Source organism: Benincasa hispida, chromosome 3, assembly GCF_009727055.1.
Source record: "Benincasa hispida cultivar B227 chromosome 3, ASM972705v1, whole genome shotgun sequence".
NCBI lineage: Eukaryota > Viridiplantae > Streptophyta > Magnoliopsida > Cucurbitales > Cucurbitaceae > Benincasa > Benincasa hispida.
In genome coordinates, this window is record NC_052351.1 from 41118802 (window position 1) to 41141628 (window position 22827).

At 33.2% G+C, this 22827-nt stretch overlaps 1 protein-coding gene across 3 annotated transcripts; it reads left to right on the forward strand.

Annotated features, from left to right (window-relative positions):
- The first annotated feature begins 17676 nt into the window (after positions 1–17676).
- LOC120074354 (protein DA1-related 1-like) lies at positions 17677–22518 on the forward strand. 3 transcript variants are annotated; one of them, XM_039027444.1, is made up of 11 exons: positions 17678–17959; positions 18566–18684; positions 19009–19093; positions 19178–19328; positions 19544–19670; positions 19775–19855; positions 20587–20703; positions 20773–20985; positions 21074–21136; positions 21258–21373; positions 21994–22518. In XM_039027444.1, the coding sequence occupies exons 2-11, from the start codon at positions 18586–18588 to the stop codon at positions 22376–22378; spliced, it is 1437 nt and encodes a 478-aa protein (XP_038883372.1). In that variant the 5' UTR covers positions 17678–17959; positions 18566–18585; the 3' UTR covers positions 22379–22518. The 3 variants fall into 3 exon arrangements, with proteins under 3 accessions (XP_038883375.1, XP_038883372.1, XP_038883376.1); XM_039027447.1 differs by lacking the exon at positions 19775–19855 and having other exon boundaries at positions 17677–17959; XM_039027448.1 differs by lacking the exons at positions 17678–17959; positions 18566–18684 and having other exon boundaries at positions 19531–19670.
- Positions 22519–22827: the final 309 nt, after the last annotated feature.

Here is a 22827-nt window from a genome sequence, read left to right on the forward strand (position 1 = left end):
AATGAAAAAGATTGAGTGTCAATTTAGAGAAAGGAAAAGTATGCATAGCGAAGATAATTAAGAAATTGCGTTTTGATGTCACCATCTCGAGTCCTAGAAGATGAAGTTTCTATACTGATTAAAAAAATTTGTGACATTACATTACGTGTAGTAATAAAAGTATAGTCAACACAAATAATATGGATTGTTTGATTGAAGACTTTGCTAAAAATAGTGGCATTATTAGTTAAAGAGTATCTTAGATATTTGGGAATATGAGCATCATGAATATTCCTTTACTCTTTTCATAATTAAATAAAATTAATAAAATTTAATTGATTAATTATTACACGTTGTTCTTCTATCATAACTATTCAATGTAATTTGGTTCGAACAATCGTTTAATTTGTTTTAAATTAATTTAAATGTTTCTAGACTATTTATGACTTTGTTTTTTGTTTCATTCCAAAAAGTCTCATACCAATAGAGATAGTCATCCTCACTTATATACCAATGTGATCCTTTGTTCGAGGGGGGATCGTTGGGAATGCGACCAAAATCCCAGATTGGTTAAATAAAAAGAGGATCATAAGTATATAAGTGAGGATGACTATCTCTATTGTTATGAGGCCTTTTGGGGTGAAACAAAAAACAAAGTCATCATGAAGTTTTTTTTAGCAACAATATATAAATCGACAAACTAACAATTAAAGTCTTAACCCCACTTGATAGTGAGGAAAACAATGACAGAGGAACAAATGAAATGAAATCTTGTTTATTTGTGGTTATTGTTATTGACAATCTGATTATACATACCCTTTGGAATTTTTCTACTTTATCATATGGTTTTTTTTAAATTTATTTATGTAACTGTTATTATAATCAACAGTTATATTGTTTTTTGGATGATAATTTTGTGTAAATTCGTTTACTTGTGTTCTCAATTTTTATCATGACAACAAAAATAAATACATAAAACATCTACGTCTTAAGTTAAAGATACCTTTTCAATCTTTACATACATAAAATAGTCTATTCATAACAAATTTGAATCAACCCTAATCCCTAAATGAAGATTTTATTATTAACATTATCATTAATTGTCTCAATTCAATATTAAGTTTGTTGGAAACTAATTTTTAGATTTATTAAAAGAAACATTATTTTAAATGATAAAATTGCTGAAAGTTTTTGTAAATATAGCAAAATATCACCGTCTATTTGCGATAGATCACGATAGACTATCATCTGCGTCTATCATGACACAAATAGATACATATAGTAGACTATCACGATCTATCGTAGGTAGACAATAAAATTTTACTATATCATATAAATATTTTTATTTATTTTATTATATTTGAAAACACAGCTCTTATTAAAATGTGGCATTTTAAATTAAAATCTAGATGGTAGCACATTGAATAGATAGATGTGTGACATGGAATCATAGAAGCCTAAGATTTTGTTAATAAATGGACAATTAGAGCGAAAAAAAAGGAAGAATGTGAATTGATAGGGAATTGTTTTCTTGGAATTTGTGAGCCAAACCAAAAGCACTCTATGTCCTTCTCACCTCAGTCACTTTCTTCATACACTATTTACATTGACAGGGCGACCAAAATTCTCGGACATGTTATATATATATATTATATTCATTTCAAAACTATTACAATTCAATACAAAAATAAAGTTGTTCTAAAATATATATATATATTAGGATTATTTGATAGATTGGTCTTAATTATTGGGCTCATATGTAATTTGACCTAGTTTCAAAAATAACTAAGATTTTACAATCCTCTTCAAACTATTTTTTTAGTATTTATTTTTCTTTCCTTTCTATCTCTTCAAAATATTTCTCTATCTCTTCTTTCTTTAAACCCCATATTTGTATTTCATCTCCGGCAACAACAACACTCCATTCCTTGTACTAACCTCTAATGACAATGAACAAGATTATTTCTTTTGCTTCGATAATAATGTGCGATGGTTAGTGACAACTAAGGATTAAAATATTGATGTTGATGTCGATATCGAAATTTCAATTTTACGAATATATCGATAAAATATCAATATTGATGGATATTTATACAAGTCACAAAATTTATTTAGATTAATAATTGAGTTGTTTTTACTCTAAAATTAGGTTATGAATACTGTTATTAGTAATCATATTCATATTGGATTAGGTAAATGCCATTTTTATGTTTTACAAACATTTGTAAAAGATGTTGGAGATATTCATGGATATTTAATATTGATATCGAACCCTTCAATTTACAGATATATCGACATATGTACAGATATTTGCATTTTTTGTGAAAACAAAAAAAGTTTTTTTTAACATCAAACCAATGAAGTGTTTGATAATATAGAGAGTAAAAACGAAAAAGTGACCTAGAACTAAAATAAGAGCGAAAAGAGAATACATATATATATTAGTGATGCTGGCAAATGGTTAGAAAATTTTATTTTAAAAAGTTAGTGAATTTTATATTTTCAAAAAATTTAAGGTCATCGGTAAAAAATTATAATATATTGAAAATTTTGTGAAAATTTTGTGAAAATTTAAAATATATACTAGACTTAGTTCTAGAGTCGAGACTAACTTGATATTAGAAGAAAAAGAAAGGTATAGTACACCATATTCTTTGATAATCTAGAGTGTGTATATATATATTTAAACTTTTCACTATCGCTTTTGTAATAATAATAATAAACTATGAATATGAAATATTAAAAAAGAAAAATGGGAATATAATAAGAAAAGAAAAGGTGAAAAAGTGGGAAAAAGGAAAGAGGGGAAGGGGCAGTGGCATAATATTCGAAGGTAGTGAAAGTTGGGCCTGGCTGGCCTTTTAAATGTGGGCCCACATCGAAAACGATCGCTACTTATTTCCCTTGAGATGATGTGGTCCTCACTAGATCCACATACATCTTCCACGTGGCATTGCCGGCACTATGTGGGCCATGTCCACGTGGGAACCGTGGTCCAAATGGATTGGCACTTCTTTTCTTCCTGCCACGTGTCTCTAACTGAGAGGTGACAGTCTGTCCTAACCAATGCCTTTTTTCCCTTCTGAATAAATAAACTTTTGAATTTTGTCTTTATGAAATATATTCAAAATAAACGTTTCGGAAATGATCATCCATTTTTATCATGAATATAATTTAGTGATAATTGATATATATTTATTTATTGATATTGATATATTTTTAAAGTGATATTTTACTCGAAAGGTAATAGATTATTGTTGCAACACGTCATTCGATTCGAAGTTCTAAATTGAGTAGCAAAAACAACTTTTAAATTTATTAGGAGTCCAAATGAAAGATTCAATAAGTTATGGTTAATAAATATATATGTTTAATAGAAGTATGAAACTCAAAATTCATAACAAGTAAGCACAAATTATACGTAGATAAATGAATAATCATAAGGTTGAATTATTTTGAAATTAATACGAGTTAGTACCATTTGATTTCTTATAATTACCTCAAACATTTGAATGAAATTTTTAACTCAAAATTGTGTATAATTATCAAAATTAAATTGTACTTAGATATGATCTCTTTTTAAGAAAAAACAAAAAAACCAAAAAACCAAAAAATAAATGATCTCAACCAATATTGACATATGCTTCTCATCAGTTGTATTAAGAAATAATTGTGGAAAAAAATGGAATTTTCTCTAATATTATTCGACAATATAAATATGTATTAAAAAACACGAATAACTGATTAGAAGTTCAAATATAACATTGAAAAAAGTTTAAGAATATGGTCCATTTTGTAAGTACTTTTTCAAATTTTCCCCCAACTAGTTTTTTTCCATCTTTTTTTTTACCCAAGACGGTCATAGTTTTTTATTTATAGATGTTCGTACTTCGTATATAATGTCCATCTTTGAAACTAATGAAATATATTTAATTGTGTAGACATCTTAATGTATTTTGGTAAATACTTTTATCACATTTTAGAAAATGTTTGTTGTAAAAACAAGAGGTTTTAATATTTAATTTTGAGTATATATATGAGAACTCAGTAGATAAGATATCAATTATCATTTTAATGATCAATAGTTTTATTCTCACTTTGGTAATTGTTGAATAAAAATAGTCAAACCTATAGAAAAAAATGAAGATATGAGAAGTGTGAATTGTTTGACATTGATTACAGAAAATAATTTGTTGTTGAATGTAGGTTGGAAGTGAGAAGAATAAATGCCGTTAGTACAAGAGTCATATAAAAGTTGTTTTTTTTAAAAAAAATTAGAGAGTTGAAGGGGTTTATTTTGAAAATTGGATTTGGATTTCAGTAGTAGTAGTAGTTTAATTTGGAGGGTGAGTTAGCAAATAACAATTTGAATGTTTTACTCTTTTATTTATTTAAGGGTATTTTTGAATTAAGTTGTATGGGAAGGGCATGTTTGATAACACAACTAGCAAATAGGTATAAATGCAAATTCCCCAAACTTTGATAGTGTAATTGGGCTTTTTTGAACTCAGAAATCCAATTGGGCTTTTTGTTTGACCCAATACATTTAGGTTTTGTGAACCGCCCAACCCATATAACATTGTATAATTTTAATTTTGAGAAATCGAAGGAAATGACAAAATTCAGGGATCCTTTTGATTTTTGTCCAAAATTGGAAATAATAAGAATTTTGACAAAACACGTACGCCTCACATGACACATATTTTTATAATTTCAAAGTTATTCCTGATATAATCGGACAACAACATTTTCGAATATAGTATAATTATTATACCGTATATCAATTCTTATTAGAAACATAGTGTAAATGGGAAGACTCGACTATGAGATTCTAACTTAATAGATTCAAGAAATAAAAAAGATAGATTTTTTTGTCCAATTTGAATTTTGAATTGGTTGTTGAATATTAGATTTGATTTGATATAACTACTTTTCGAAAATGTTTCCAATGAATCAATCTCTAATTCGTATATTACAATTTCGATTTTAATTTATACTAGCTCTTTGGATTTTACATTATCTTATTAATTTTTTATTATTTTAATTTCAGATTAATATATTTGCTTCCAATTAAGATTTTACTCATTACTTTATACATGTTATCATCTAACAAATTGTATATTTCATTCGAATTTTATCATTTTTTGTATTTTTTTAACCACGTTCTATTCATTATCATATTATTATATTATTATACCATTGATCTGTCTTTTTGACAAATAAATAATTATTCACTTTTGCAATCGTGTAACTTTTGCTATGCCTCTACAACAAGTTAGGCTTCTTGTTGTTTTTCTCTTATGGATTCATAGGTTTGTGGTTGACTACTTGAAATTCAACCGATCCTTCATTTTTTTTTTTGTTTTTGCAAAAGAACTTAGTTGAATGAATTTTTTACAATAAAATGAAATCCCCTTAACCTCCTTTTTTTATTTTTATTTTTTATAAATTATTATTAATTAGTAATAATAATGTTACTCATTTTAATTTGATATACACAATAATCTTACTTTGATTAAGAATTTGTATTTTTTTCTTTAATAAAATGTAGCAATCTAATTTTTTAAAATTGTATTCAGATAGGTATACAAAAGGCTAGTTACAAATACAATATAATTATTGTAGCTTAAATAAAAATGGAATTATGAATACAATTAATTGTAAATTTTTTTCTGAAATTTATATTCGAATATATCTTTTAATATCTCATTTGATTTTATCTAACTAACTTTCAATTTGTTTAAATGTTTGTTACTTCAATTGTGTCTAATTTTTCTTTTCATTATTTTACACATACTGTTATCAAATTAATTTGAAGTTTTTCCCCTATTTTTGATGTTTTCAAATTTTTATATAAAAATACATAAAATGACTTGTTGTACTTACAAAAAAAAAAAAAAAACATATAAATGAAATTAAATATTTGAAACACATGTGCCTGTATATATAAATATAAATATAATTTGATTTTTTTCCCTTCTCAATCTCATGTTTGCGATTGTTGGTTCAACAACTCTTTCTTAAATTCCATCGTCTTGGCTAGCTTTTGATCACCACCCTCGCCAGGTTGCCAACCATGGTCGCTCGCATACATGTTTCTTGCTTTTGTTTATACTTTTAACATCGTTTTCAACAATGAGATTCTGGGATTAATAGTGTTTAAAGTTGACTTGATCCTATGGGTAAACTGATCACATGGAATGAAGATGATTTAACTCCCTAGGTGTGGTGTCAAACACAATCATATTTTCAATAGTCACATCATCTATACTCACTTGTCAACAACAACTTAACTGGTACAATCAACTTTGCTCTTTCTCATCTTGGTGGAAGTTCATCGTGGTGGACATCCATAAGTTTCTAATAACCTCCATTGTCTGGTCATCGCGAAGAAAGAGGATAAGAATAAGGCGCATCTCCATCTGCTGCCTAAATATGTTGTTTCATCTGCTAATACAAAAGCATATGAATCAACTGTTTCAAATGAAGAAGAACCACTAAAAAAAGAAAAAGAAAAGGCGTCCATTTATATTCAAGGGAGTGCGGCCTGCATATACACATTCTATTGGCAGTAAGCATTAAGGACCATATTGAGTGATTTTTATTTTTTGCTTCTAGAATATTAGATATAGTGTATTTGTGGTTCTATAAAGTTTAGGTAGAGTGTATTTGTGGTATTTGAGTTGTTTTTAAGTATCTTTACATTCTCATTTATACTTAATTTGATCGTTTTTAGGATAGTCTTGTCATTTACTAATTAGTATTTTCTATAATATAGATTCTATTTTCTATTTTTATAACCTTGAAACCTTTTTGCTATTTTCTAAATGAAACTTTAAAATTTACTATTTTTCTATAATTTTCATAAGTGCAATTTTCTATAGGACAGAAAACAAAAATAGCTACTTTTAAATAATATCATTTCAGAAATACCATAAACAATGTTACTAATGCCTAAATTTACATTTTAGATGATTTGTCAGTGTTCACACGAGATTTCAAGAGAAATTTATTTCGTAGAATTTGAACTTTGTACTTATATTAATTTTGTGGAAAGTGAGTACAATCTCTAATATAATAATTCTTTGACGAGTTCAAAATAAACTTTAATATTTAAACTGGTTGATCTTCATGGATGATCAACCTTTGGGCTTGTTGACCTTCTTAGATGATCGACTTTTGGCTTGATGATCTTCTTGGATGATTGGCCGTTGGGCTTGTTGATCTTCTTGGAGGATCGACCTTTGGGCTTATTGATCTTAGGATCGACCTTTGAGCTTGTTGATCTTATTGGAAGATCGACCTTTGAGTTTGTTGATCTTCTTGGAGGATTGACCTTTGAGCTTGTTGATCTTGATCGGCCTTTGGACTTGTTGGCATTCTTGGATGCTTGTTAATCTTCTTGGAGGATCAGCCTTTGGCTTGTTGACCTTCTTGGATGATTGGCCTTTGGGCTTGTTGATCTTCTTAAATGATCGACCTTTGGGCTTGTCGATCTTTTTGGATGATTGGTACTCGCACGAGACTTCCAGAAAAACTTGTTTCGTGGAGTTGAACTTGAGTTGGTGTTGAAGTTGATGTTGATTTGATGCGATGTGGTTCGATCTCTAGTACTTGATCCTTTGATTCTATCTTGGTTGAATGTGTACGCTTGATGTATAGAAAATGAGCATATGAATGCTCTTGAGCTTTGAGTCTTGGAAGAATGCTTGTATCTTCATAGGATTTCGGTCATCAAGCGTGGTCAGAATGCTTGTATCTTCAAACTTCAGTCTTTATAATGTTTGTATCTTCAAAATGCTTGTATCTTCAAAGGACTTCAGGAATCTTCTAATTGTAAAAAATTCCTTCTAAGCTCTCTAGAGCGTAGAATTGTTGATCCCCACAAATGAGGAAAGTCATTCTATTTATAGAGTTCTCAGGTGAGCTTCATGGACTTAGGCTTGATAGGTCCATGGACCTAGCCCTCTAGGCCCAGTTGGGCCTTTGGGCCTTATTGGGTCAAATTAAGCCTATTTTTGGGCTCAATTGAACTTTTAACCCAAATAATAATATCAAATTGGGTAAAATACGATCATGATAAAACCACGTGACGTCATCAAAATTTGTCTTCAACTTCAATATGGGACCCATGTCACCTCCTAGTCCCAAATTTGATGATTTGAAATTTCGTCATTAATTTAATGAATGATGTGGCTATTTGTTATTGGTCCAAAATTTCTCGTTCAACAAATGCTCCTTTCGAGATTTATGCACATTTATGGGTGGATGAACCTCGAAAAATATAAAGTTGGAATCAATCCAAATATATCTGTTCTTGAATTTGACATCAATTGACGTGTCAGTCAAACTATGAATTTAGTACATAAGTTTAACTCGAATTTGAGATAAATTTTGGAATATGACCAAATTTTAATTTGAGATTTTACTCCAATTTGATTTGGATTTGGAATAAAATTTGGGATATGCCCGAATTTTAATAAAAGATCCATTGAGTTTCTTTTCTTATCCACAATTTATTTTGATTGAAGATAAAAACTCAAGTTTGGACCACTTGAATTTGGAATATGACCAAATTTTAGTTTGGGATGAATTTTAGATCTTTCCACAATTTGATTTGGAAACAAGGATAAGATCCTAAATTTAGATGAGTTTAATATAAAATTTGGAATATGCACAAATTTGAGATTTTATCCACAATCTAATCTTAAACTTGAACAATTTGACTTTGAATAAAATATGGAATATGACCAAATTTTAATTTGAGAGAAGTTTTAGATCTTACCCACAATTTGATTTGGATCAAGGATAAGAACTAGAACTAGAAATATAATTTGGAATATGCCAAAATTTGAATTTTAACCGAAATTGAAATCAAAATTTGAATTGGATAGAATTACAATCTTAAACTAATTTTGATTTGAAGCTTGGCTAATCTAAGACTTTGAACTTGAGATTTGGATAAATAAGGAATTGAATCTTATTTTGGCCTAAACTATTATTATTATTATTATTATTATTATTATTAATGCTATGTGTTTAGTCCAATCTAAAATATGAACTTCTTCTCCAAATTGACTTTTAAATCTTAACCACTTTTGATTATTCATCTATAAATTAACTCAGAAACCTCATAGAATTCACATTGAGTGAATCAACTCCATTGCATCTGAAAACTTCTTCGAGAGCTTTTCATTATTTCTTCAGCTTTTTTATTTTTTTATGCTTGTTGTTTTGCTTCACCGAGTCGACGGAAACAAAGCATTCTCTCGTGACTAATCTTCTCTTTTTTTCTGTTTTTTCTTTTCTAATTTCTTCCGCATGCTTTCAACCTTTCTTTTTTCTCACCTTCTTTTAAGGCTTTTATGGTTGATCATCTCCTTCGGGACCCATCAGCATTACGTTACACTTGATGTGCAGTCATCGACGACATCGACTTTTGCTTCTACTGGAATTTTTTTTTACCGCCAGTTTCTCATGGTGCTGAGATGATGTGTGAGAGAGGAAGAGAACAAAGTATTTTTTTTTTTGTTTCTTTTTTAATTTCATCACTTTATGAAAAACTCTTTTTCTTTTTTTAATCTTTCTTTCTTCTTCCTTGTTTTCCTTTGCTTTCAACATTTTTTCCTACAAATTCTTTTACCACCATTGTTTGCAACGTCACTGTAGTCTAGTACTGTGGAGATGGAAGTCACCCACCGCGGATGGTGACAGTGTGAATTCGCTTGAGAAAAGGATAGGGCCTAGTGACATGAGCTTGGGAGGGAGTGAAATGGTAGAGAGAGAGATTTAGTGGGAAGAGTTTTTTTTCCTTCCCAATTTTCTTCATTTTCTTATTTGGAATTTTCTTTCTACACTTTTTTTCTTTCGATTTTTTTTTGTTGTTATTGTTTCACATTTTTTTTTGTTCATATTACTCTTTTCTTTTTTTTTTTTTTAAATAAATTATTTTTCATTTTTTTCTCTTTTCTTTCGTTTTTTTCTTCTTCTCTTTTACTTTTTTCTTTTCTTTTTTTCCCATTCTTTTTCTTTTATTTTCTTCTTTTCCACTTTTACTTTTTTTTTTTTCCAAATGTATTTTTTTATCTTTTCCCTTTTATTTTTCTTTTATTTTTGTTTTTTTGTTTCTTTTTGTCTTTTGTTTTGTTTCTTTTTCTTCTTCTTTTTTTTTTACCCCTTTTTTTTAATGTTTTGTTTCCACTTTTTGTTTCTTCTCTTTTAAAAACAAGTCAAATTTAGACAATGAATTGAATTTAACATTTTTTCTTTTTGCAATTTTGCCCTCTCCTTTTTTATGTTTAATTTTTTTAATTCACCATTTTTCTAACAACTTGCCCTTACTTTTTTCCTTTTTTTTTTCCTTTTTTTTTTTTTTTTACTGTTAAACTATTAGGGTGGTGAAGTAAATGAGGTGACAACATCGAACAAAGCATGAGGATGAGCTATTGTGAGGATGAATCGAAACCAATTACATCAGACTTTAGAGGTGGAGTGCACCGAACTTGAGCGGAGCTGCACTTGAATTTTGGTGATGAAGTGAAGTCGCACTTGAATTTTAGGGAGGTGGAGTACACCAAACTTGAGTGAAGTCGCACTTGAATTGTGAAGATGAAGTGAAGCCACACTTGAGTTGTGAAGATGAAGCGAAACCACACTTGAGTTGTGAAGATGAAGAGAAACCACACTTGAGTTGTGAAGATGAAGCGAAGCCGCACTTGAGTTGTGAAGATGAAGCGAAGTCGCACTTAAGTTGTGAAGATGAAGCGAAGCCGCACTTGAGTTGTGAAGATGAAGCAAAGCCACACTTGAGTTGTGAAGATGAAGCAAAGCCACACTTAAGTTGTGAAGATGAAGCGAAGCCGCACGCCGTACTTTGAGAGACGAAGCGAGCCATACCATACTTTGAGAGATGAAATGAGCCACGCCATACTTTGAGAGATGAAATGAGCCACGCCATACTTTGAGAGATGAAGTGAGCCACGCCATACTTTGAGAGATGAAACGAGCCACACCATACTTGCCATACTTTGGAGATGAAGTGAGCCACTCCATACTTTGGAGATGAAATGAGCCACGCCATACTTTGGGGATGAAGCGAGCCCTGCTAATGCCAGAATTTGGAGATGAAGTGAGTCACGCCAGACTTTGGAGATAAAGCGAAACTGCGCCATTAGTTTGGAGATAAAGCAAAGCCACGCTACGACTTTGGAGATGAAGTGAAGCCGCCTTAGGACTTTATAAAAGGAGGCATTGAAGATGGAGCCGAGCCATACACATCGACCATGAACTTGAGGATGGAGCGGAGCCATGCACACCGACCTTAAACTTGAAGATGGAGTGGAGCCAGAGACATCGACCTTAAACTTGAAGATGGAAGCAGAGCCATGCACACCGATCTTAAACTTAAAGATGGAAGTGGAGCCATACATACCGATCTTAACATTAAAGATGGAAGCGGACCCTGTACGCAGATCTGGAACTTGAAGATGGAGAAGCATCGACAGAGCCTCTTAATTTGAAGATGGAGAAGCATCGACGAGAACTTCACGCTTGATTTTGACAAAGCATCAGCAAATTCTCCGCATTTGAGTTTGACAAAACATCGATGAATGCTCCATATTGAGTTTGATGAAATATCGATGAATCATCGGCATCTGAGCTTGAAAAAGTATCGGCCAATCTTCTGCACTTGACTTGACAAAGCATCAGCCGATCTTTCGCATTCAAGTTTGAAATATCGGTGAGTCCTCCGCATTTGAGCTTGACGAAGCATCGACGAATCATCTGTAATTAAGTTTGATGAAGCATTGTCGAATCCTTTGCAATTAAGTTTGTTAAAGCACCAATGAATCTTTGGCAGTAGGCTTGACTTTGCGACTTTGAGCATGAAGATGACATTGTAAAGCCTCCAAACTTGAGCATGAAGATGGAGTATCAATGAAACCTCTGAACTTGAAGATGGAGAAGCATCGATAGAGCCTCTGAACTTGAAAATGGAGGAGCATCAACGAAGCCTCTGAACTTGAAAATGGAAGGGCATGCAATCCAACCCTTGAACTTGGAGACGGAGAAGCAACAGTGCAAACATCGAATTTGGAGATGTAGAGGCATCAATGCAACCATCAAAGTTAGAGTTGTAGAAGCAATAGTGCAACCTTCAAACTTGGAGACGGGGAAGCAACAGTCCGACCATCAAATTCAAAGATGGAGAAACAGTGGTGCAACCATCAAAGCAGCAGTCTGATCCTCGAACTTGGAGATGAAGAAACAGCAGCGCCAACATCTTTGTAGAGGAGGCAAAACTGCAACAACTTTTAGAGAAGGAGCGAAGCTGTAGGGAATAATATTTTTTTTAGAGGAAGTAGGGAAGTCGTACCAAACTTGAGCTTCGAAGAGGGAGAAACATAATATCCAAATTTGACTTCAAAGAGGAAGTGGTGAAACCTCCGAACTTGACTTCGAAGAGGAAGCGAAACACCATTTCAAGTGTGTGCTTTTAATTTACTGTGTAGCACCTTAAAGGGATGAACATCTTCAATTTGTTGTGTTGCCCCTAACAAGGATGAACATCTTCAATCTATCGTGTAGCACCCTACATAGGGTGATTTGTGGTACTCTTTTTTTATGGACTGAACTTAAATTTCTTTAGGTTTCCTACGTACCCTTGAAGAAAGGGATCAAGTCATGACCTAGTTCAAAAGTTTTTTGTTTGCTGGACTTAACTTGAAGTTTCTTTTAAGCTGGCTACGTACCATTTACAATGACAGGGATCAAGTCATAACGTAGTTCAATGAAAATATTTTTTTTAGGCTGTTCACCTTTTAAGCTCATGCGGGCTAAGAGCACCATGCAGTTTAGGCTCTTGCGATAAGAGCTTCTATATTTAAACTCTAGAAGCTCTTATTTCATCATAGCTTTGATCATCCTTTTCATTTGTAGGATTTGGTAATATGATGAGTTTTGGCTTCACCATCAAGGGATCTTCTGTATTTATATCAACAGACAACTTCCTCTTCATGCGTGAAGAAACACGACTGTGAATCTTCTCGTCATTGTTTTCTCCATAAAATGATGTTGCCTTCAATATTTTCATCCTTCCTTGAGACGATCAAAAGTAGATGTTGAAGGTTGATCTTTCCTTGATGTGGAGATACTTAAACTTTTAAAGGCTGACGTTCAAGTGAAAGTAAACGTTGGACATTGGCTTTCTTCTTTTACTGCGGTTATACTCAATCTTTGGAAAACCGAAGATCGAGTAGTTGAAGGCTTGATACGATCGAAGATAGAAACTCTTTGCTTCATTTCTTTTGAGTTGTTGACTTCTTTAACAGTTATATGATTGTTGTCGACTTCCGCTATATTGATAGCATGACATGCAATAACTTATGATACTTCTTTTTGATGATTATCAAGAAAGCTTCTTGGGAGAAATTCTGCTAAAGTTACCGGTTGTCAAAGTTGAGGGAAGACCTTATCTTCTTTCTTAGTAGACTTAGGCTTCCATGCCATTTTTTGCCTTTCTTTTTATGAGTCTAGTTCCTTTTTCTATAGCCTCAATAGGAGCACGATCTTTTTGGGTGGAATTTGGTTGTCTTCTCTTTCGACGTGTCACGAGGATCCACCCTTTGTCGTTATCTTCAACAGACTCATCTTTCTTCTGGAAGTTTGTTGTCTGAATCTCTTGTTGGAATCGAACAACTATAGGCTTGAAGGTTTCCAATTGGATCATGCTTTCTCTTTGATCATGGGACACAGACAGTGTTGGAACACTTGAAGTCGTCGCTACTGTAGCGTGATTTGTCTGAGCTACTTCATCCAAATCTAGCTCAATCTTCTTTTCACGAGCCAACTTTAGAATCAGCTCCTTTAGCACGAAGTACCTTTCAACTAGGTGATTAACGACTCAAATGATACTTGCAGTAGTTAGGATCATCTACTTTTCCTGCTTGTTTCGGTCACTTGCATTTTGGCAGATGAATAAGTTGTTTCTCTAATAATTGCTCCAACATTCAGCAACATCAGAGTTAGGGAATGGATAAACTTTCTTTTGTCTTTCTTTAAGAGTTGGACGACATTTCTCGCCCTCATGTGCCTTCCATCAATTTTTTTTTGTTTTCCTTTGGAGGAAAATTTCAGCGGGGTCATACGAATGTCTATAGACTCTTTTGTGGCACTACTGATGATCTCTTTCGTGCCCTTAATTTCTTCCTTATCCTTTCTCTCTTTAGGGACTAGGAAATCTTTAGTTCCCCTGTTGGCAATGCTCAGCTCCATATCATGAGCGCGTGTTACCAACTCCTCAAATGTATGAGGTTTTATCCCTTGCAAAATGTAGAGAAGTTTCCAGTGCATGCCTTGGGTGCACATCTCCACTGCAGATAATTCAATGAGTCTATCTTTACAATCCATACTTAGAGCTCTCCATCGGTTGATGTAGTCAATGACCGGCTCTCCCTTTTGCTATTTTGAATTCGTCAGCTCCATCATGCTAACGGTGCGCCTTGTGTTGTAGAAGTAGTTGAGGAACTCTCTTTCCAACTGTTCCCAACTGTCAATCGCTTTCGGCTCTAGATCAGTATACCAATCGAAAGCGTTTCCTTTCAAGGTACGGATGAACTGCTTGACTAGCTGGTCTCCTTTGGTTCCTGCATTTTCACAGATTTCAATGAAGTGAGCAACATGTTGTTTTAGATTGCTCTTTTCATTGAACTGCTAGAACTTCAGAGGTTGATACCCAACTGGCATTCTCAAGTTGTCGATTCTCTTGGTATACGACTTGAAGTACATGAAGGAAGATTGTGATGATCCTCCATACTGAGCCCTTATGGAGTTTGTAATCATATCCTACAACTGTTGAACTGACAGGGTGGCGACAGAGGTAAATTGTTGTGGCTGGTTCTCTTGCAAGACAATCTTTCCTTTGTCATTGGCTTTTATAGCTGGAGATTGACTCGACTCAGAAATTTCTCGAGCCTGTATTTGATCTATTAAAGCAGCGATTTCATGATCTCTCTCTTCTATAGCTTTCATTAGGAGATTTATCTTTCTATTCATTTCCGCCATAGTCGACTCAGCCATCACGTTTGCGATCATGACAAACACTACATCAAAGTGTGATTCTTTATCTGATGGGTCAATAGCAGAAGTATAGTTGTCGAATAAGGGATTTTCTCTGATGATGATCCCGCCTTTAGGAGATTTCATCAGCTGTTCCCAGATTTTCTTTGTGAGGACAAAACCTTATTATTGTTCTTACATGATCTCTTTTGAATGGCTACGAGTGACAGATCTCGTGTAAGCGTCACTTGTGATGGTAGCTTTGGATGTGGCTTCCTTTGGTGCCATTGGTCAATTTGTTGACTTGGATGATGAGAGAGAGATGAGAGGTAGAGAGGTCCCATTGGGCATGCCAATTTGTTCACACGAGATTTCAAGAGAAATTTATTTCGTGGAACTTGAACTTTGTACTTGCATTAATTTTGTGGAAAGTGAGTACAATCTCAAATATAATAATTCTTTGATAAGTTTAAAATAAACTTTAATATTTAAACTGGTTGATCTTCGTAGATGATCGACCTTTGGGCTGGTTGACCTTCTTAGATGATCAACTTTTGGGCTTGTTGATCTTCTTGGAGGATCAACCTTTAGGTTTGTTGATCTTCTTGGATGATCGGCCTTTGGACTTGTTGATCTTCTTGGATGATCGACCTTTGGGCTTGTTGATCTTCTTGGAGGATTGGCCTTTGGACTTGTTGGTCTTCTTGGATGATCGGCCTTTGGGCTTTTTGGTCTTCTTGGATGATTGGCCTTTGAGCTTGTTGATCTTCTTGAATGGTTGATCTTTGGGCTTGTTGATCTTCTTGAACGATCGGCCTTTAGGATTGTCGATCTTCTTGGATGATCAGTGCTCGCACGAGGCTTCCGAAGAAACTTGTTTCGTGGAGTTAAACTTGAGTTGGTGTTGAAGTTTATATTGATTTGATGCTATGTGGTTCGATCTCTAGTACTTGTTCTTCTGATCCTCTCTCGATTGAATGTGTATGCTTGATGTATAGAAGCGGGGCATGTGAATGTTCTTGAGCTTCGAGTCTTGGAAGAATGCTTGTATCTTCAAAGAACTTTAGCCTTCAAGCGTGGTTAGAATGCTTATATATTCAAAAGACTTTATTCTTTAGAATGCTTGTATCTTCAAAGGACTTCAGTTTTCAGGATGCTTGTATTTCCAAAGAACTTTGGTCTTCAAGCATGGTCAGAATGCTTGTATCTTCAAAGGACTTTAGTCTTCAGAATGCTTGTATCTCCAAAGGACTTCAGTCTTTAAGCGTGGTTAACTTTAGATGTCATGGAGTCTTCTGATTGTAGAGAATTCCCTATAAGCTCTGTAGAGTGTAGAGTTGCTGATTCCCATAAATGAAGAAAGTAGAGTTCTCAAGTGGGCTTCATGGGCTTAGGCTTGGTTGGTCTATGGACCTAGCCCCTTGAGCCTAACTTATTGGATTTGGGTCTAATTTGACATTTGGGTTAAATTAAGCCTATTTTTGGGCTCAATTGGACTTTTAACCTAAATAATAATATCAAATTGGGTCAAATTAATCTTATCTGACGGTCATGATAAAACTACGTGGCGTCATTAAAAGTTGTCTTCAACTTCAATTTGGAACACATGTCACCTCCTAGTTGGTCCCAAATTTGATGATTTGGAATTTTGTCATTAATTTAATGAATGATGTGGTAATTTATGATTGGTCCAAAATTTATCGTTCAACGGTTAGATTTCTTGTGAAAAAAAAAAACCATCTAAGATTTTTCCATTTTCCCAACTACCCCAATCCTTGTAAAGAATGACAACTAGTAAACAATATCTAAACAAATATAAAATAATTGTGGGGGTCATATGCAAACAAAAGTATTAATAAACTAAAAAAAATATACAATTACCAAATTCTCCATCCATCCATATACTCACGATGTGTATATATAAGTAAAATGATACTGATATTAATAAATATCGGAGGTGGTTGTTAGAGTTAGTCGTCAAAGGTTATTGTTGACAGTAGAGTCATTGTAAACAATGAAGGGAGGGAGTGTTAGTTATTTTAATCATTGAGTTATAGATAGTACTACTATAGTAAAATGAAGGGTTAAAATAATCCTTATCCTCATTTCTTTGACACACATCAAAAGATGGGTCACTCAACCTATTTCAAATCGATGTCCCAAACGCTGACTAAATTTTTTGGAGTTGTTGGTGAAGTTTTATTCCTTAGGTTGTTTAGAGTGCAAATTCTATCACTTCATCACATTTTGGTTGAAGAGATTTTAGACACACAACAAATGAAGTTGTGGAAAAGAACAAAATCATATATTTATCTTTAGGCATCATCCAGGAACCTTCATCATAATAAGTGAGATTGCCCTTTGGCATACCAAATCACATTGACAACTCAACTTTTGGAATCTCATAATTGGAGATCTTTTAAAAACAAATTTCCTCCTTTTTTCCCTTTTGAAAAGAAGAAAAGAAGAAGATATAAAAATACAAATAGTCAAGTAGTTTTCATACCCCACCTGCTTTTCAAAATGCCTCTTATTCTATGAACACAGTTACTCTCCATAAAAAAGGGAAATTATTATTCTTGGTCTCTACCTATCTCCTTTTTGAAAAATGCCCATAGTTTTATACGGTTAGATATACGAGAGATAAACCATAAGAGTATTTCAAATTTATTAGTCAATAATTTTCATAGTTCAGTTTTCTAATTTCCTTTTTGATCCGTGGCATTCTGGACAGACCTGCATGTACTTCACTTCTTTATGAATCTCATTTTTGTAAATAAACTTATCAACATTTCCCCTCTCTCTCTCTCTCTCTCTCTCTCTCTCTCTACACTCTGTCCTATTCCATTTCTGACTGAAATCAACTTCTTTTAAACATCATCTCTTCTTCTTAGGATCTCAATCTTCATTTCAAGCAAACAAGGTATGATTTTTTCTTATAAAGATCTTTCTTTTAAGATGAATTTCAAATTGAAGTTTTATGGGTAAGTAGAAAATCAGCCAAAGCATCACTTCCCTTTTTCCATTTTTTTTCCTGTTTTACAATGGTTCTTTGGGAAAGTTTGTTCTTTATATGGGTTGAAACTGAAGAGAAGAAAAATGAAACAAGTTGGGGTAATCTAGTTTATATGAAATTTTGATCAATTTAGAATCTCTTGCAGTAGTTTGAAGAGAAAATATTAGAAAGAAACTCAGTGGATATTCATTTTGTTGTGTATCAACTTCTAGTGAACGAGGAATTTTGTTTTGACTAATTTAAGAGAACAATGAAGATATTGAAATATTGAGAGTGTTAAGAGAGCAATTAGGGCATTAAACATAATAGATTGTGATTTGATTTGTGTTTAAATATGTTTGAAGGTCATTGTTTTGTATTTGTAAAGTAACTAGATACAAAAAGTAGATGAAACTTGTTTGCTTCCTATTTTAAATGCTGAACTTCAAATTGCAATTAGATCCTTAATCTGGTGATTTTACTGTAAACTTTTTTTCCTCCTTAAAGTATGAATAAAATAGTGAATTGTTGCAGGTTGATTTCATTTGTACACTATGGAGTGGACAACCAATATTGATAGGACCTTAAGAAGTAATAATGGCAGAAATGGAAATGAGCATATCTCACTTTTGCCCATGCTTCTCCATTCAACTGTAAAATTCAAACACTTTCTATATACTTTCTTCTTTCATTTCTTCTAAAAGTCATTGCTTAGCAAATTCCTTAAAATCATCTTTCTAAGATACAAAAGATAAACTCGTTTATTTGTATGATCTGTCTCTTTTTGTGGTAAATAAAACTACTTGAAAAATTGTGTTTTTGAGAGATGATTTATTGAAATTTTCTTGATTTAAAAAGTCGGTTTTGGTCACGAGTCTTGTTCACATTTCTGATTTACATCAATGCAACCAAAGAAAGGCACTTTTTGAAAGTAAAATGGTGGTATGTTTTGTTCTATTGGATGAATTAAACTGCAGGATGGCATATATGATCAAGAGGAATTTGATTATGCTAAGGCATTATCACTCTCAGAAATGGAAGTTGTAAAGCAACGTATCATTGGTAAGAGTTCATGTTAAAGATTCAAGTTTTGTTGCATATAATTGAGTTTGTTCAAGTTCTTAATGAAAAATATTATCATTTTAGAGAAACACAAGATGGAAGCCATCACAGCCCAAATTGAAGAAGATGAGCAGCTTGCCAATGCAATGCAACTAAGCTTAGTCATGGAGTCTTCTCTTACAAATGGCAGTGCACATGCTTCTTCCTCTCGACCTTTTTCGGCCGCTATGTCGAAGTAAAACTTTCCCCTTGTCATATTTAACCTTTCTTGATTCCGGGACATCTGTTTCTTGAGTTTGAACTATTGCAAACTCCATTCTCTCTATATTCATTTTATCAATGATTCACATGTTCAAACTTCATTTTAATTAGTACTTAAATGCAAACGTCTTTAACTCGACCACTTAATTTTGGTCCTTTTTTCTTTTAACATACAGCAAGTTTGTGTAGGATTCTCTGTGCTGGATGCAACACCGAGATAAGCATACACGAACATGTTTTCTGTTGGAATGGTATTGTTTGGCATATAGAATGTCTCTTATGCCTTACTTGCAAACAGCTAATCAAAGATGATGAGGTAGCTTTAAAGGAGGGAAGAAATCTTGGACTTTGTTGAATTTATGGAATCCTAAGTATTATATATCCTTATATTTGATGATTCTGTCTGATGCTTCATGACAGTTATACATGTCTGAAAATCGACCTTATCACACATCTTGTCCTAGGGATAGACATCCTAAATGCTATGTATGCAACAACTTTGTAAGTAATTTCAAATCTTGAATGCTTGTGATTTTTATGATGAATGAATTATCAAAATATCAAACCTAGTACCATATCAGTTAAAAGTTAGTTGGTCTAGATGTACAAGTAAGAACGACTCCATTAGGTGGTTGAGCTCGTTTGGCTTACATTTGGCGTGGAAGAGAGATTGCTTCTTTATGATTGAAGAAGTGCTCCTGTTTTTGTCTTTTCGTGAGAAAAACAAAGTGTTATAGCATACTAAACTTTTAGCTGTTCTTTGGGGTATATGGATTGAAAGAAATAACAGAATTCTAGTGGAAAGATCGAGTAAGGAGGTTTATAATGAAGCGAGGTTTAGCACCTCCTAGTGAATATCTGTTAATAGGCTCTTTTGTAATTATGGCCTTGGTTTGATTTGGTTGGATTGTAGTCCCCCTTTTGTAGTTAGTTTCGAGCTCTTGCATGCTTTCTTGGTTCTTCCTGGTGGTTTTTTTTTTCTCTTTTTTTCTTTTTTTGTATGTCATTGTATTTATTTCATTTCTTCTCAATGAAGTCAGTTTCCTACTGGGAAAAAAAAAAGAGAAAAAAAAATCCATTAGTACAAGTCACTAGAGCATAGTGATTAAAAACACAAAACTATGTAGGCTTACACCCAAAGTCGACAATATCATAGCAAAATGTTCCTAATTTCAATATTTTCCTTACCATCATCATCTGCCTTTTCTTTTTCCTTGTGTTGTTGCTGTTAGATCCCATATATTAATGGAGTGGTGAAATTTAGCGAGCATCCTTTTTGGGCACAAAAATACTGCCCTTCCCATGAAGATGATGGAACTTCCAGTTGTGTTAGCTGTGAAAGATTACAGGTAATCCTCTCTCTCTTCTTCTTTCTCTCTGTCCCACATTCACAGATGTGAGCTTACTCCTTCATGCAGCCAAAAGGAATCAATTACATTTTACTCAAAGATGGCAGAAGCTTGTGTCCAGAGTGTTTCAGCTTCAAGATTATGGACACCAATGAGTGCCAACCTCTTTTCCATGAGATACAAGAATTCTTTGCAAGTTTACACATGAAACTGAACCAAACAATTCCGTTGGGGCTGGTCGAAAGGGAAGCGTTGAACAATGCCATGGAAGGGGAAAAGAATGTGAGTGACATTGAGGCTGTTCTTTTGGTTCTTCATTGAATGTTACCCTTTTTGTCTTACCAATTTGGGATTCATTTTTTTGGATCAGGGACATTACCATTTATCCGAAACTCGTGGGCTCTGCTTGTCAGAAGAGCAAACCATTCCCATTGTTAGAATTTCAATCTCTTTATCTCAATTCAACCTCAATAACGTATAAGAGTGTTTTATTAGAATAATTGTTTTCGAATTTGACTGAATTGAATTGATTTGATCATGATCATTGCTAGTAGATTCATATGAGGAAACATATTGGGAGACATTCAATCCTTGACATACTCACACAGCCCCGCAGACTTGTTCGTAACTGTGAAGTTACTGCTATACTCATTCTATATGGCCTTCCCAGGTACCATATTTGTTCAGAACACATAAGAACTTATTACGTTTAAGTTTTCGGGTAGTCATAGTTTGTTAGGACAATAAACTTTAACGTATCTTCATGATAGTACGATATTATTTACTTCTAGACTGAAATCTGTCTAATTATATTTGTATCTCTTACCATCTTCTCCTCAAACAAAAGACCATTGAGTATTCTTTGATATAGTCATTCACTTTCATACATATTGAGAGCTTATACTTATATGATTAACTTCTCTTTTTGTATCATGTGTCATCAACCTTAAAACATATTGTGGGATATAGTAAGTGGCAACTGCTAACCACTCTTTTTCTTTGCACATTTTATTGATCCTTCTCTTTAAGCAAAGATCCATATACTCTCCTTCAACCATCCAAATATTACATAACTAAGTCGCCAAAGGTTTGTCACTTTTTGTTCAGCAGCCAAGGATTTCATCTACATGAGTTAAGTATAGGGCATAGCTTTGATACTACTTGTTAGGACAATGAAAACCTTTACATGTCTTCACAATAGTATAAGCCCTTGTCTATTTTGAAAGTGCACATGATTGGTTTGCAACTTAGTTTTCACATGTAAATATACACACATTTCCTTTTACCCAGGTTGTTGACAGGATCCATTCTAGCACATGAGATGATGCATGCTTGGCTAAGGCTTCAAGGTTATCCCAATCTAAAACCAGAAATTGAGGAAGGTATCTGCCAAGTCCTAGCTCACATATGGCTGAAATCCAAAATCAATATGGGATCTGATGCTTCCATGGCTGCTACTAGTTCATCTTCTTCCCTGCAACCACCATGTTCAAACAAGCAAGGGAAACTGAGTGAAATAGAGAAAAAACTTGGAGAATGTTTCATACGCCAAATCGAACTGGATGCTTCACCAGCCTATGGAGATGGGTTCAGGGTGGGAGAGCAGGCAGTTTCCAAGTATGGTTTGAAGGAAACTCTTGATCACATCAAACTCACTCAGACCTTCCCAGTTTAAAAGTTGATATCATAGGAAAAAACACAATTGTTTGTACAACGTTGGTAAAAAATGAAAACATGTAATAAAATGAATAATCATGGCAATTGATCCGTTCTATTTGATAAGTTTTTAATCATCATCAAAATACTTTGACCTTTTCTTTTGTTTATCCATACTTTTCTTCAATTGTTGAAATTTCTAAGTACTTCCAAACTTTTGACTCTGTCTTTTCAAAGTCTTATAAGTACAAGTGTTTTGAAAAGTTTACAACTCGTTATTACAACTCATTATATGAAGTATTTCTGCTTTTTTCTCTGTGATTTGATTTTTGATGTATTAAATGAGTTTGATACTTCTATACATGCTTTATTTTGTCTAGTAATCCACATCTTTCTAGCCATCTATCTATTTATGTTATGACAAATGAACTAATATTTGTTCAATAGGCATATTTCATGGTCAGCTTA

Coding starts and splice junctions, on each gene's coding strand:
- LOC120074354 (XM_039027444.1), top strand. CDS start 18,586: ATGGAGTGGACAACCAATATTGATAGGACCTTAAGAAGTAATAATGGC. Junction 20,704..20,772: donor TTAGCTGTGAAAGATTACAG/GTAATCCTCTCT, acceptor TCCTTCATGCAG/CCAAAAGGAATCAATTACAT. Junction 21,374..21,993: donor ATTCTATATGGCCTTCCCAG/GTACCATATTTG, acceptor CCTTTTACCCAG/GTTGTTGACAGGATCCATTC.